This window comes from Dipodomys ordii, unplaced genomic scaffold, assembly GCF_000151885.1.
Source record: "Dipodomys ordii isolate 6190 unplaced genomic scaffold, Dord_2.0 Scaffold3, whole genome shotgun sequence".
Classification (NCBI taxonomy): domain Eukaryota; kingdom Metazoa; phylum Chordata; class Mammalia; order Rodentia; family Heteromyidae; genus Dipodomys; species Dipodomys ordii.
The window spans coordinates 1,803,129-1,814,723 of record NW_012267219.1 but is presented as its reverse complement, the minus strand read 5'-3'; the positions used below and the strand labels follow the sequence as shown (position 1 = coordinate 1,814,723).

Below are 11,595 nucleotides of genomic sequence, written 5' to 3'. Positions count from 1 at the left end.
TATTTGTTGTTGTGGGCTTGAACTCTGGCTCTGGCACTCTTCCTGTGCTCTTCAGCACAAGGCTAGCACTCTACCACTTGAGCCACAGTGCCACTTCGGCTGTTTCTGTTTATGTGGTGCTGAGGAATGGAACCCAGGGCTTCATGCATACAAGGCAAGCACTCTACCACTAAGCCACCTTCCCAGCTCCTCACTTTTTTATATATTTTAAAATTTGTTATTATATGGGTAGCGTACAGAGGGGTTACGGTTACCTAACTCAAGTAATAAATACATTTCTTTTTTTTGGGGGGGGGTCCGGTCATGGAGCCTGAACTCTGGGCCTGGGCGTTGTCCCTCAGCTCTTCAGCTCAAGGCTAGCGCTCTACCACTTGAGCCACAGTGCCACGCCCGGCTTTTTTTTCTTTTTGCTTATGTGGTGCTGAGGAATCAAACCCAGGGCCTCAGGCATGCAAGGCAAGCGATCCACCACTGAGCCACCTTCCCAACCCTATAAATACATTTCTTTTTGAATAGTGTCGCTCGCCCCTTCCTGTGCTTTCTTGCAGATTTTCCATTCTGGCTTTTTTGCTAATTAACTAGAAATAAGCATCTCCCAGATTTATCTGCCTAGATAGGCTTCAAACCCCAAGCCTCAGACCTCAGCCTCCTGAGTAGCTAGGGTTACAGGTGTGAGCCCCTACCAGTGCCTGTTTTCATTTCCAGTTAGATAAGAAAGAGGCTGACATTCAACTAAGTGGGGAGACTGAACCTCAGAAATGGGCTGAGGTTGGATTTGGATCTCCATAGAGTTGTTGTTGACATTTGTTAAGGAATAGGGGAGGGATGCTGGCATACATCTGCCCTTTGCCCTTCTGTTTCTTCTTACAAGAGGCTGTAGGGTTCTGAGATAACCTCTTCCCACTAATAAAACCCTGATGAATGGCTCATATTTGTTAAGTGTTGTGCTCTGTACCAGGCACTACATTATCATATTTGTTCCAGAATAAATTGAGTCTACTGTTTATGTTAGAATGATTGAACAGGGGCTGGGAAGTTGGCTCAGTGGTAGAGCGCTTGCCTTGCATGCCTGAGGCCCTGGGTTCCATTCCTCAGCACCACATAAGCAAAAAGAAAAAAGCCAGAAGTGGCGCTGTGGCTCAAGTGGTAGAGCGCTAGCCTTGAGCTGAAGAGCTGAGGCACAGCGCCCAGGCCCAGAGTTCAGGCCCCACGACTGGACCCAAAAAAAAAAAAAGAATGATTGAACAAATATTTATTTTCTGTCTTCTGTATGTCAAACCCCAGGTTTGCAGTGGTGTACAGATCAGAGATGGTTCTTGTGTCCCTGGAGCTTATGTCTACTGTTGATAACATGTCCACCTAGAAAGCACTAAAGCCAGCACTAAAGCCAGCTGTGCATGGTGGTGCACGCCTATAATCCTTCATTTGCTATTGCTGTTCCTTATGAGTACAGGCTACACAGAAGACTTTTATTCATGATATCCTCTCTCAGCCCTGGTTAAATTATTTATTTATAGCTTGGGCTGGCCTTGGATTCTAGTTTTCCTGTCCACCCAGTGCTGGGATTATAGGCATGTATAACTACATCTGGTTTTATTTGTTTAAAACTGGTATCATTCTACTTATTTATTTGTTCATTCATTCATTTTTTTGTGTGTGGTGCTAGAGTTTGAACTTAGGGCCTTGCACTAACTAGGCAAGTAGTCCTAAGCTATATCTTCAGCTATTTATTTTATTTACTGTTTTGAGGGCTGATACTGTGACTTGAATTCAGGGCCTTTTTGTTTAAGGCTAGTGCTCTACAACTTGAGCCACACTTCCACTTCTGGCTTTTTACTAGTAAACTGGAGATAAGAGTCTCTCAGACTTAATCTGCCTTGGGTGGCTTCAAAGCTTGGTCATTAGATCTCAGCCTCTTTTTTTTTTTTGTCAGTTGTAGGGCTTGTATTCTGGGCCTTAGCGCTGTCCCTCAGCTCTTCAGCTCAAGGCTAGCACTCTACCACTAGTGCTACAGCGCCACTTCCGGTTTTCTGGTGGTTTTTATTGGAGATAAGAGTTTCACGGATTTTCCTGCCCAGGCTGGCTTTGAACCTCGATCCTTAGAGCTCAGCCAGCTGAGGAGCTAGGATTACAAGTATAAGCCACTGACGCTCATATTGGAAATTTATTTTTAATGGTGATTAAAAGCCATCCAGCAGAAAAACTAAAACCTTTTTTTTTTTTTTTGTCGGCCATGGGGCCTGAACTCTGGGCCTGGGCGCTGTCCCTCAGCTCTTCAGCTGTAGACTAGCACTCTATCACTTGAGCCTCAGTCTCACTTCCGGCTTTTTTGCTTATGTAGTGCTGAGGAATCAAACCGAGGGCCTCATGCACGCAAGGCAAGTATTCTACCACTGAACCACCTTCCCAGCCCCAAAACTAGAACCTTGACTATCACCTCTAGTCCTATCCCTGGGGATCTAAGCTTAGGATTCCAGTGTCCCAATCTTGACTCTTACACAACATTGGATCTTCACATTACTTTACAGCCAGAATTCTGTTTTCTAGTTAGGAAAGATGAAATACAAGCGGACTCTGAGGTTTAACTACTGACTCTTTTCCTCTTTCTAGGCTCTCCAACCCCACTTGCAGCCTGTACTTCTTCCCCGACCTGCCTCTGTGGTTTAAATGACAAGGCTGAGTTTGGAAAGGCAGGTGCTGGCCTGGGTTGGGGGGTAGGGAACATGGGCTTGGAGAAAGCCAGACACAGCAGAACTATTCTATCCCAGAGCTGCAGGGTCCACAGATTCCAGCCCAAACCAGCCAATGAGAGAAGGCTCTCTAATCCTAGGGAACTAAAGAATTCTCTTCAGTTATCCACATTCTCTGCTGAACCCCACTTCTTACCCCTGCCCCCACCCTCACCCTGGGCAGACTCAGAGGAGTCTGAGGCCCCCCAAGAGCACAGCCCATACGCTGCACAAAGTGAATTCAGCTTGACCCAACTTCCAAGGAGATTTCTGAAGAATGTTCTAAAGTAGATGCAGATATCAGTCAGGACTGTGAACCCCAACTTCCACACACAAATAGAGGAAACCTACTGTTCCAGTTCTCCATCCATGAACCTCACCCTCATGGCACATGGCTCTCTGGGCTCATCTCCCAATTGCGGAGGAAAGGAAAAATCCAGTAGCTGTATCAGATATGTGGGAGTGGACTCAGCCCTCCACAGCTGTGAATGGGTTAAGAGGCTGGCCCAGCTATCTCTGCCTGCCCCTCCCAGGGATTAAGAATCCTCTATAAAGGGGACTGTCCACTCAGACCAGTCCAGGGGGGTATTAGGGACCCAGGCACTGTGCCCATCCCCCCTGCCATGTGGGAACTGCGATCCACCTCCTTCTGGAGGGCTATATTCGCTGAGTTCTTTGCCACCCTCTTCTATGTCTTCTTTGGGCTGGGATCCTCCCTGCGCTGGGCCCCGGGACCCCTGCATGTCCTGCAGGTGGCTTTGGCCTTTGGCCTGGCCCTGGCTACACTGGTGCAGACAGTGGGCCACATCAGTGGAGCCCATGTCAATCCTGCAGTCACCTTTGCCTTCCTTGTGGGCTCCCAGATGTCCCTGCTCCGTGCCTTCTGCTATATGGCAGCCCAGCTCCTGGGAGCTGTGGCTGGGGCAGCTGTGCTGTACAGTGTTACCCCGCCAGCCGTCCGAGGAAACCTAGCACTCAACACGGTAATGGGCAGCTTCAAGGGATGGGGGAACCTGATGTCTCAATGATTATTCTGACTGGTGCAATATGTGTGTGTGTGTGTGTGTGTGTGTTTCCGAGTGTGAGGAAGGATTAACAGTTACTTGGAGGGGTAAGGAAGGCAGAGAACCCCAAAATAGAGAATGAAGAAACTTGAGTTCAAGTTCCAGCTTTCCTTTCAACTCCTTACAGGTCCTTGGGAAAACCAATTTTACCTTATGGGGCCTCAGTTGCCTCTTCCATGTAAATGGGCACAATCAGCAACTGTTTCCTCTGAGAAAGTTTGTTAGAAGACAGGATATAAATTCATTTACCATGAAGGGGGGTTGTTCATTCCTCCTCTCTAGGAACTGATGCCCTAAGGGGACTATGTGGGAAGCCTTGAGTAGGTAATACTATGGCTTTCTAATGAGCTGAATTCATCTCTTCTTCCTTTGGTCAGCTGCATGCTGGGGTGAGTGTGGGCCAGGCCACCACTGTGGAGATTTTCCTGACACTCCAGTTCGTGCTCTGCATCTTTGCTACCTATGATGAGAGGCGGAATGGCCGGCTGGGCTCCGTGGCCCTGGCAGTTGGCTTCTCCCTGACCCTGGGCCACCTCTTTGGGGTAAGCAGGAGAGGGGAACAATTTCTCATTCAAGAATTTCAGGTTTCCTAAACCTTTCTCAACTTTTAAAGATTGTTTTGTTTTGTGCCTGTCCTGGGGCTTGAACTCAGGGCTGAAGCACTGTTCCTTTGCTTTTTTTGCTCAAAGATAATGCTCTACTGCTTAAGCCATAGCTCCACTTTTGAGTTTTTGGTGGTTAATTGGAAGAGTCTCACAGACTTTCCTACCTGGGCTGGTTTTGAACCATGATCCTCAGATCTCAGCTTCCTGCCTAGCTAGGATTTCAGGTGTAAGCCACCAGGCCCATTCCATGATCAAACATGAACCTTATCTACCTCCCTCTATCACTCAGCCTAGAGGATTCAATCCTGCCCTACTTTTGTGACAATATCTAGTCCTTCTTCATCCAAAGAAAAATACATGGGTAGACTAGAACTTTGCGTCTGGGCCCACTGTTGGTCCCTAGTTTCAGCATCCCCATCCACTAAGGGAACCCCAGGAGGAAAGTCTTGTAGCTTTGTCTGTTCTTACTGGCTGCTGGCTGGAGACTAGCTAGCAGCTGTCAATGGTGGTCTGTGAGGAGAGAAGCTGAGTGGGAGGGGCGAGTCTCAGTTACAATCTTGTCTCTTGCAGATGTATTATACTGGTGCAGGGATGAATCCTGCCCGCTCCTTTGCTCCTGCCATTCTTACCCGGAACTTCACCAACCACTGGGTGAGTAAGGGTTAAGATCCTTGAGCCCCTCTGGATGGGGCTGGACTACAAGTTTCAGGTTTGGTTCCTGCTTTCCATCTGGATATGTTGGTTGCTTTGGGCAGCACACAGCTAAGGGGCTGTCAAGAGAGCGTGGTATGCCTGTGTGAGCAGGTTGAGTTACTTTACTAGAAGTTGAGGCTCTTAGCTGGACGTGGTAGTATGTGTCTATAAAGACTGAGGATGGAAGATTATTTGAGCACAGAAGTTTGAGGCCAGCCTGGGGAACATAGAAAGAACTCCTTATCTTAAAACAAACAACAACAAAAAAGCTTTTACTTATATTGTTCCTTTTTTAGTTGGATTTGGGGTTGTTGGATTTCAGAATTTTAACCAAGTATCCTCGGAATGAAGCTATGACAGACAACTAAAAATATGAAGACAAAGCCAGGTGCTCATGGCTCACATCTTTAATCCTAGCTACTCAGGAGGCTGAGATCTGAGGATCATGGTTCAAAGCCAGCCCAGGCAGGAAAATCCATGAAACTCTTATCTCCAATAAACTACCCCCATATATATATACATATATATATGTACACACATATATATGTATGTATGTACACATACACACACACACACACACAAACAGAAACTCCCAAAAAGCAGGATGTTTGCCCAGCACCAGTGGCTCATGCCTGTAATCCTAGCTACTCAGGAGGTTGAGATCTGGGGGATGGATAGTGGTTCAAAGCTCGTCTGAGCCGAAACGTCTGCCAGACTCCATTTCTAACCAGGAAAATGCTGGACCAGATGTGTGACTAAGTGGTAGAGTGCAAGGTTCTGAGTTCAAGCCCTGGTACTGGCACCAAAAAGAAAAAAAAAAGTCAGAATGAGCATGACTGCAAATGGACCTGAGCTTCCCCTCAATTCTAATACTTTACTAGTCTTTTGTGTGATCCTGGGAAAATAACCCAATCATTCTGTGCTTCAGTTTCTCTAACTATAAAATGAAGTTGTGTAGAACATTTAGCACAGAATCTAGTATTTGTCTCTAACAAATATTGGTTATGTCTATGTTGTTTAGGCCATATGCAAACTAAACATGAAAATAATTTTTAAAAACCTTTAAAGCTACATACTCATCTTCATAGTATCATTATTCACAATAAAGAAAAGATGGAAGAAACCCTACTATCCCTTGATAGCTGAATGGGTAAATAAAGTGTGGTCTATACTTACATGGAATATTATTCAGTCTTAAGAAGGAAGGATGTTTTGACATGCTACAACATGTCAACCTTTATGACATTATACCAACCCTGAACCCTGAGGACATTATATATACTAAGTAAAATAAGCCAATCACTAAAAGTTAATTCTGTTTATGTGCTGTGGACTATTCAATTTTGTAGAAGCAGAAGGTATAAGGGTGGTTTCCAGGGGCTGAATTGGAGGGGGAAAAGGCACTTATTATCTAATAGCTGTAGAGCTTTAGATTCACAACTGGGAAAAAAACTGGAAACAGACTGCACAATTATGTAAACATACTTTGTGTGTGTGTGTGTGTGTGTGTGTGTGTGTGTGTGCCAGTTGTGGGGCTTAAACTCAGAGCCTGGGCACTGTACCTGAGCCTTTTTGCTTAAGACTAGTGCTCTACCACTTTGAGCCACAGAGCTACTTCCTGCTTCCTGGTGGTTATTTAGAAAAAAGAGTCTGACAGACTTTACTTCCTGGGGCTGGTTTTGAACCTCCATCTTCAGATCACATCCTCCTGAGTAGCTGGGATTACAGGCATGAGTCACCTGGATCCTGGCTTATGTAAATATACTTAACATTACTAAACTGCAAACTTTAAAGTGTTTGATAAGATAAATGTTATGTCACAAAGCATATTTTACCACAATTTACAAATTTTTCCAAGAAATATATAAACTGATAACAAATATAATAGATATGTGCTAAGAATATGTAGGATAAGGGAATTTTTTTCTAGGTGACGTTGGGGGCTTGAACTCAGGGCCTAGGTACTGTCCCTCAGCTTTTTTGCTCAAGGCTAGTGCTCTAGCCCTTTGAGCCCCAGCTCTACTTCTAGTTTTTTGGTGGTAAATTGGGATAAGAGTCTCATGGACTTTCCTACCCAGCTGGCTGTGCTTTTTTTTTTGTCAGTTGTGGGGCTTGAACTCTAGGCCTGGGCGCTGTCCTCAGCTCTTCAGCTCAAGGCTAGCACTCTAGCACTTGAGCCCCTGGACCAATTACGGTTTTCTGAGAGGTTTATTGGAGATAAAAGTCTCACGGACTTTCATCCTGGACTACTTTTGAACCTCTATCCTCAGATCTCAGCCTCCTCAGTAGCTAGGATTACAGGCATGAGCCACCAGTGCCAGATCAACTTAAGAGTTTTAAAACAAACTGGGGTGAAGTGTAGTACTTGCTTAGCAGGCACAAGGCTCTGAGTCCTATCCCCAATACCACAAAAGCAGTGACTTCTAGCTAAGACAATGGCCAGTTGCATGTGACACTGTGTATAGAATGTCTTGTTTTCCACTGAGGGGGGAAGAAGAAAAGCAGCCTTACCTCCCAGTCCTCCCCCTGAAGTCTAAACATTCCTTTCCTCTTCCTACAGGTGTACTGGGTGGGTCCAATCATTGGAGGGGGGCTAGGCAGCCTCCTCTACGACTTTCTCCTCTTCCCCCGGCTCAAGAGTGTTTCTGAGAGACTGTCTATCCTTAAGGGTACCAGACCCAGTGACTCCAATGGACAACCAGAGGGCACAGGGGAACCTGTTGAACTGAAGACCCAGGCCCTGTAAAATCTCCAGCTGGAGAGAGGAAGTAGAAAGCTGCCGGCTTTCTGTGGAGGGGCCATGCTAGCCCCAAGATGAAGAAAGAGACTGTGGGGAGGGGCATGTACTTCTTTATTTTTTAATGTATGTGTATTTTTCTCTCCCTCTCCCTTTTTGCTGTGTGAAATCTTTCAAGTTGCATTCATAAGCTGGTTGGTGCCAACTTCCCTTCCTCCCCTACCACCTCCCTTCGCCGTGGTGTGTGTGTGTGTGTGTGTATGAATGTGGATGAGTGTGGCTGTGTCTGAGTTTTTGGGAATGCGAGCTTAGGGAAGGGAAATGAGGTGTCAAAGTATATGTCCCTTCCTCAGCCTGGTTTGGTGAACACAGGGAACAGAGACCTTAAGTTTCTGCCCTTTACATTGCTTCCAGTCAAGTGCCAGGTGCTTGATTTCTGAGGAGGCAGAAGAGCTGGGGGGTCCTCTCAGATGGTAGATAGGAGACCAGACATTCCAAGGAGATGGAACTCAAGGGAGGTGGGTGGGAGAGGGAAATGGAGGTATTGGCCCCAGATCATGATGCAAGGGTACCTAAAAGTATGGGGGAAGATAAGGGGATAATGTAGCCTACTTATCTCAGGGATGCTTGCCCCAGGGACTTGGGTAGGGGAAGTAACTCTGAGAAAAGTGAACACTGGGATTTGAGCTGTTCTGTAAAGCCACATAAACCTGTCTACATCCACTGGCTGGGTTGTGTGTTCATTCTGCCTTAATGGATCTCCTTAGGCCAGGGAGCTCCCAACCTCTTTAAGGGGTGGGCAAATCTAGAAAAATAAAGCAGCTTAGCTTGTCTGTCTAACATCCCTTGGCAGATGGCACCTAGAATGGTCACCTAAGGCAAAAACAGGAAATCAAATGGCCTGGAGCAAAGTAGGGGAGGATGGAGGAAGTGTTGCCCTTCCAAGATTTATTTACAGCAAATGTCCAAGTGGAATCTTTCTGCTTTATCACTAGCTCTAGTCTCTCTCTCTTTTTGTCAGTCGTGGGTCTTGAACTCTGGGCCTGAGCTCTTCAGCTCAAGGAAAGTGCTCTACTACTTGAGCCACAGCGCCACTTCCGGTCTCCTGGTGGTTAATTGCAGATAAGACTCTCTCGCACTATCTGCCTGGGCTGGCTTTGAACCACAATCCTCAGATGCCAGCTTCCTGAGTAGCTAGGATTACAGGCCTGAGCCACCAGCTCATGGCCGTATCTTCTTTAATTGGTGGCACAATACATCACCTCAAGCGATGCTCCAGATGACTCTCAATTGAACAATGAATGATTGCTGATCTCTTCCCTTTAGGAGCTTTCACAAGCTTTAGACTTATGCCTATAGTTATGACAGACAACCATAACTCCCATCGGTTCTTCAGCTCTCCACTTTGGCCCAAATAAAACGTAACTTTCCTAACTAACCACTTAGGACTCCGGAATAGGCCCACTTGACTACAAGGGGAGGAATGTAAACTCGTCTTCACAAGGACCTTAATTTTCACTAGAATGCAACAAGAAATTCATACCGCTGTGACTTTTCCGATGCCTACAGGGGATTGACTCAGATAAAAAAACAATCCTAGTCCTCTCTTCCCTTCTGATTGTAGCCCCAGTCACCCCTTTCCCCGCTCCGTCCCGCAGTCAAGTGGACTAGTCCGGCTTGCCCCGCCCCACTTCCCGCGCAGGCGAGGACAGTCCCAGCCATACCGGGTGGCGGGAAATTCTGCGACCGGGCATCTGAGGGCTGCTGGCTCTGCGGGGCTCCGGAGAGCCGGCAGAGAGCGGGTGAGTGAGTGTGGCGAGAGGGCTGTAGGGAGCCTACGATCCCTTTGCACCCGCCGGGCAGTGTCAAGCAGCTCTGTCCTGCGGTCCTATCGCCGAGTCTGCGGTCCCGCCGTAAGGTTTAAAGGCAGGGGGCGGGGCTCCCGGCGCGCACGCGCATTCGCAACCCGAGTCTTCGCTGGGGCGCTGCGGCCTGGGGAAGCTGTGATTGGTTCTTCTGCTGTCCCCGCGCGTCTCAAAGCCAGAGCTGGTCACGGGCCAGAGCAGAGCGTTCCAGAGGACTGCTACTGAGAAACTCCCTATCCATTTCAGATTTAAAAAAAAAAAAAGGTTTGTTGGTCATTAGGACTTTGAAATCACAGCTGTTTGATAGAAATCTTTTGCTTTAATGGAAGTAATTACTCTGGTCTTTCCCCCTGGGGTGTAAAGTTGCAGGATAAACATCTCTGCTCAAGTTTGCTAGGCAAGTAGCCACTAACTCAGTTTTGTTGTTGTGTGCTGGGCCTTGAACTCAGGGACTGCACCCAGGGACTGCACTCGTTCTGAGCTACGGATACCAGGCTCAGCAAGTCTCAGTTTATTTACTTTGACTTGTGTGCTGTCCTAGAACCTTTTTTAAAAGCCTGACCCTTGCCCTTTAACCTTCAAACTCTTACTAGCCGGGCACCAGTGGCTCACTCCGGCAATCCCAGCTACTCTGAAGGCTGAGATCTGAGGATCACGGTTCAAAGCCAGCCTGGGCAGGAAAGTCTGTGAGACTTTTATCTCCAATAAACCAAAAGAAAACCGGAAGTGGCACTGTGGCTCAAGCAATAGAGCGCTTGCCTTGAGCTGAGGAGCGCAGGGACAGCCCAGAGTTCAAGCCCCATGACCAACCAAAAAAAGCCCTCTTACTTCGGCAAGTTCACTGACAGGCTTGTGTAGGTGGGCATGGTGGCCTTTCATGGTCTGGACCTGACCCACTGGGCCTCATTTTCTTTTCTTCTTTCTTTCTTTTTTTTTTTTCTGTCATGGGGCCTGAACTCTGGGCCTGGATGCTGTCCCAGCTCTTCAGCTCAAGGCTAAAGGCCTCATTTTCTAAAGCCCTAATTTTTTTGTTTTTCATCTCATCTTTGACTACTAACCACAGGGAAGAGAAGAGCACTGTGTTCTTTCAAACCTCAGTACCTGTGCTCCTCCTGATCCCGATTTGGAAGTTTTTGTCATTTCTCTGCCGGTGAGCTTGTCTTTGAGTTCAGAACCCATTGTAGCTCTGGAATCCAGTTTATCCAGCCCTCCCTGGGCCAAGCTGGCCATGTCTTCCTTTGTGCTTCTGATGTAGTGTACTTTTCTCTATTATCAGTGGCGCTATACAATTTAATAAGGGTTACTGAGCTCCTGATAGGTTCCATGTACTGTGGTCAGCACCAAGTGTATAAAGAGATGAATAGTTCAACCCCCCTGGAACTGACAGTCTGGTAGGAAATACATGTATATAGGAGTCTTCTGCAGTTAGGGGTTACAAGATTATAAATAACTTCTCCCTGGGGCTGGATATGGTGGTGTTCACCCGTGATTTCAGTTATTCCAGGTTACTGAGAGATAAAGGTAAGGAGGCTCCAAGATAAAGGGTGGTCTAAGAAAACAAAGATAAGACACTGAAAAATAAAAACCAAAAGGACTTTGGCATGATTCATGTGGGAGAGCAACTGTCTAACAAACACAGGCCCTGAGTTCAAATCTCAGTACAACAACCAAGTTCTCCCTGGCTTCCTTACTCCTTTCTCTGCACTCACCACCTTAAATCCTTATGCTTTCATATCTTCAGCCCCATCCTCTTCTGTCTCAACTTCAAGATTTGGTTTTTTTTGTTTGTTTGTTTTGTTTTTTGGGTCCGGTCATGGGGCCTGAACTCTGGGCCTGGGCACTGTCCCTCAGCTCTTCAGCTCAAGGCTAGCGCTCTACCACTTGAGCCTCAGTCCCACTTCC

General features: G+C 46.9%; 2 protein-coding genes across 2 annotated transcripts in view; both read left to right on the top strand.

Moving 5' to 3' along the window:
- Positions 1 to 3,320: 3,320 nt before the first annotated feature.
- Positions 3,321 to 8,015, top strand: Mip (major intrinsic protein of lens fiber). Its single transcript, XM_013020470.1, has 4 exons — positions 3,321 to 3,712; positions 4,171 to 4,335; positions 4,969 to 5,049; positions 7,652 to 8,015. The coding sequence occupies exons 1-4, from the start codon at positions 3,353 to 3,355 to the stop codon at positions 7,835 to 7,837; spliced, it is 792 nt and encodes a 263-aa protein (XP_012875924.1). The 5' UTR covers positions 3,321 to 3,352; the 3' UTR covers positions 7,838 to 8,015.
- A 1,543-nt stretch (positions 8,016 to 9,558) lies between these two features.
- Timeless (timeless circadian clock) overlaps positions 9,559 to 11,595 on the top strand; it is a 32,148-nt gene continuing 30,111 nt past the window's right edge. Inside the window, exon 1 of the mRNA XM_013018378.1 lies at positions 9,559 to 9,630. The gene's annotated coding sequence lies outside the window, so the exon portion shown is untranslated. The remainder of the gene's footprint in view (positions 9,631 to 11,595) is intronic.

Bases quoted from the DNA above. Each gene is read 5' to 3' on its own strand.
- Mip (XM_013020470.1), top strand. From the start codon at position 3,353: ATGTGGGAACTGCGATCCACCTCCTTCTGGAGGGCTATATTCGCTGAG. The intron at 3,713-4,170 runs GTAATGGGCAGC...TCCTTTGGTCAG, and splicing joins GAAACCTAGCACTCAACACG to CTGCATGCTGGGGTGAGTGT. The intron at 5,050-7,651 runs GTGAGTAAGGGT...CTCTTCCTACAG, and splicing joins GGAACTTCACCAACCACTGG to GTGTACTGGGTGGGTCCAAT.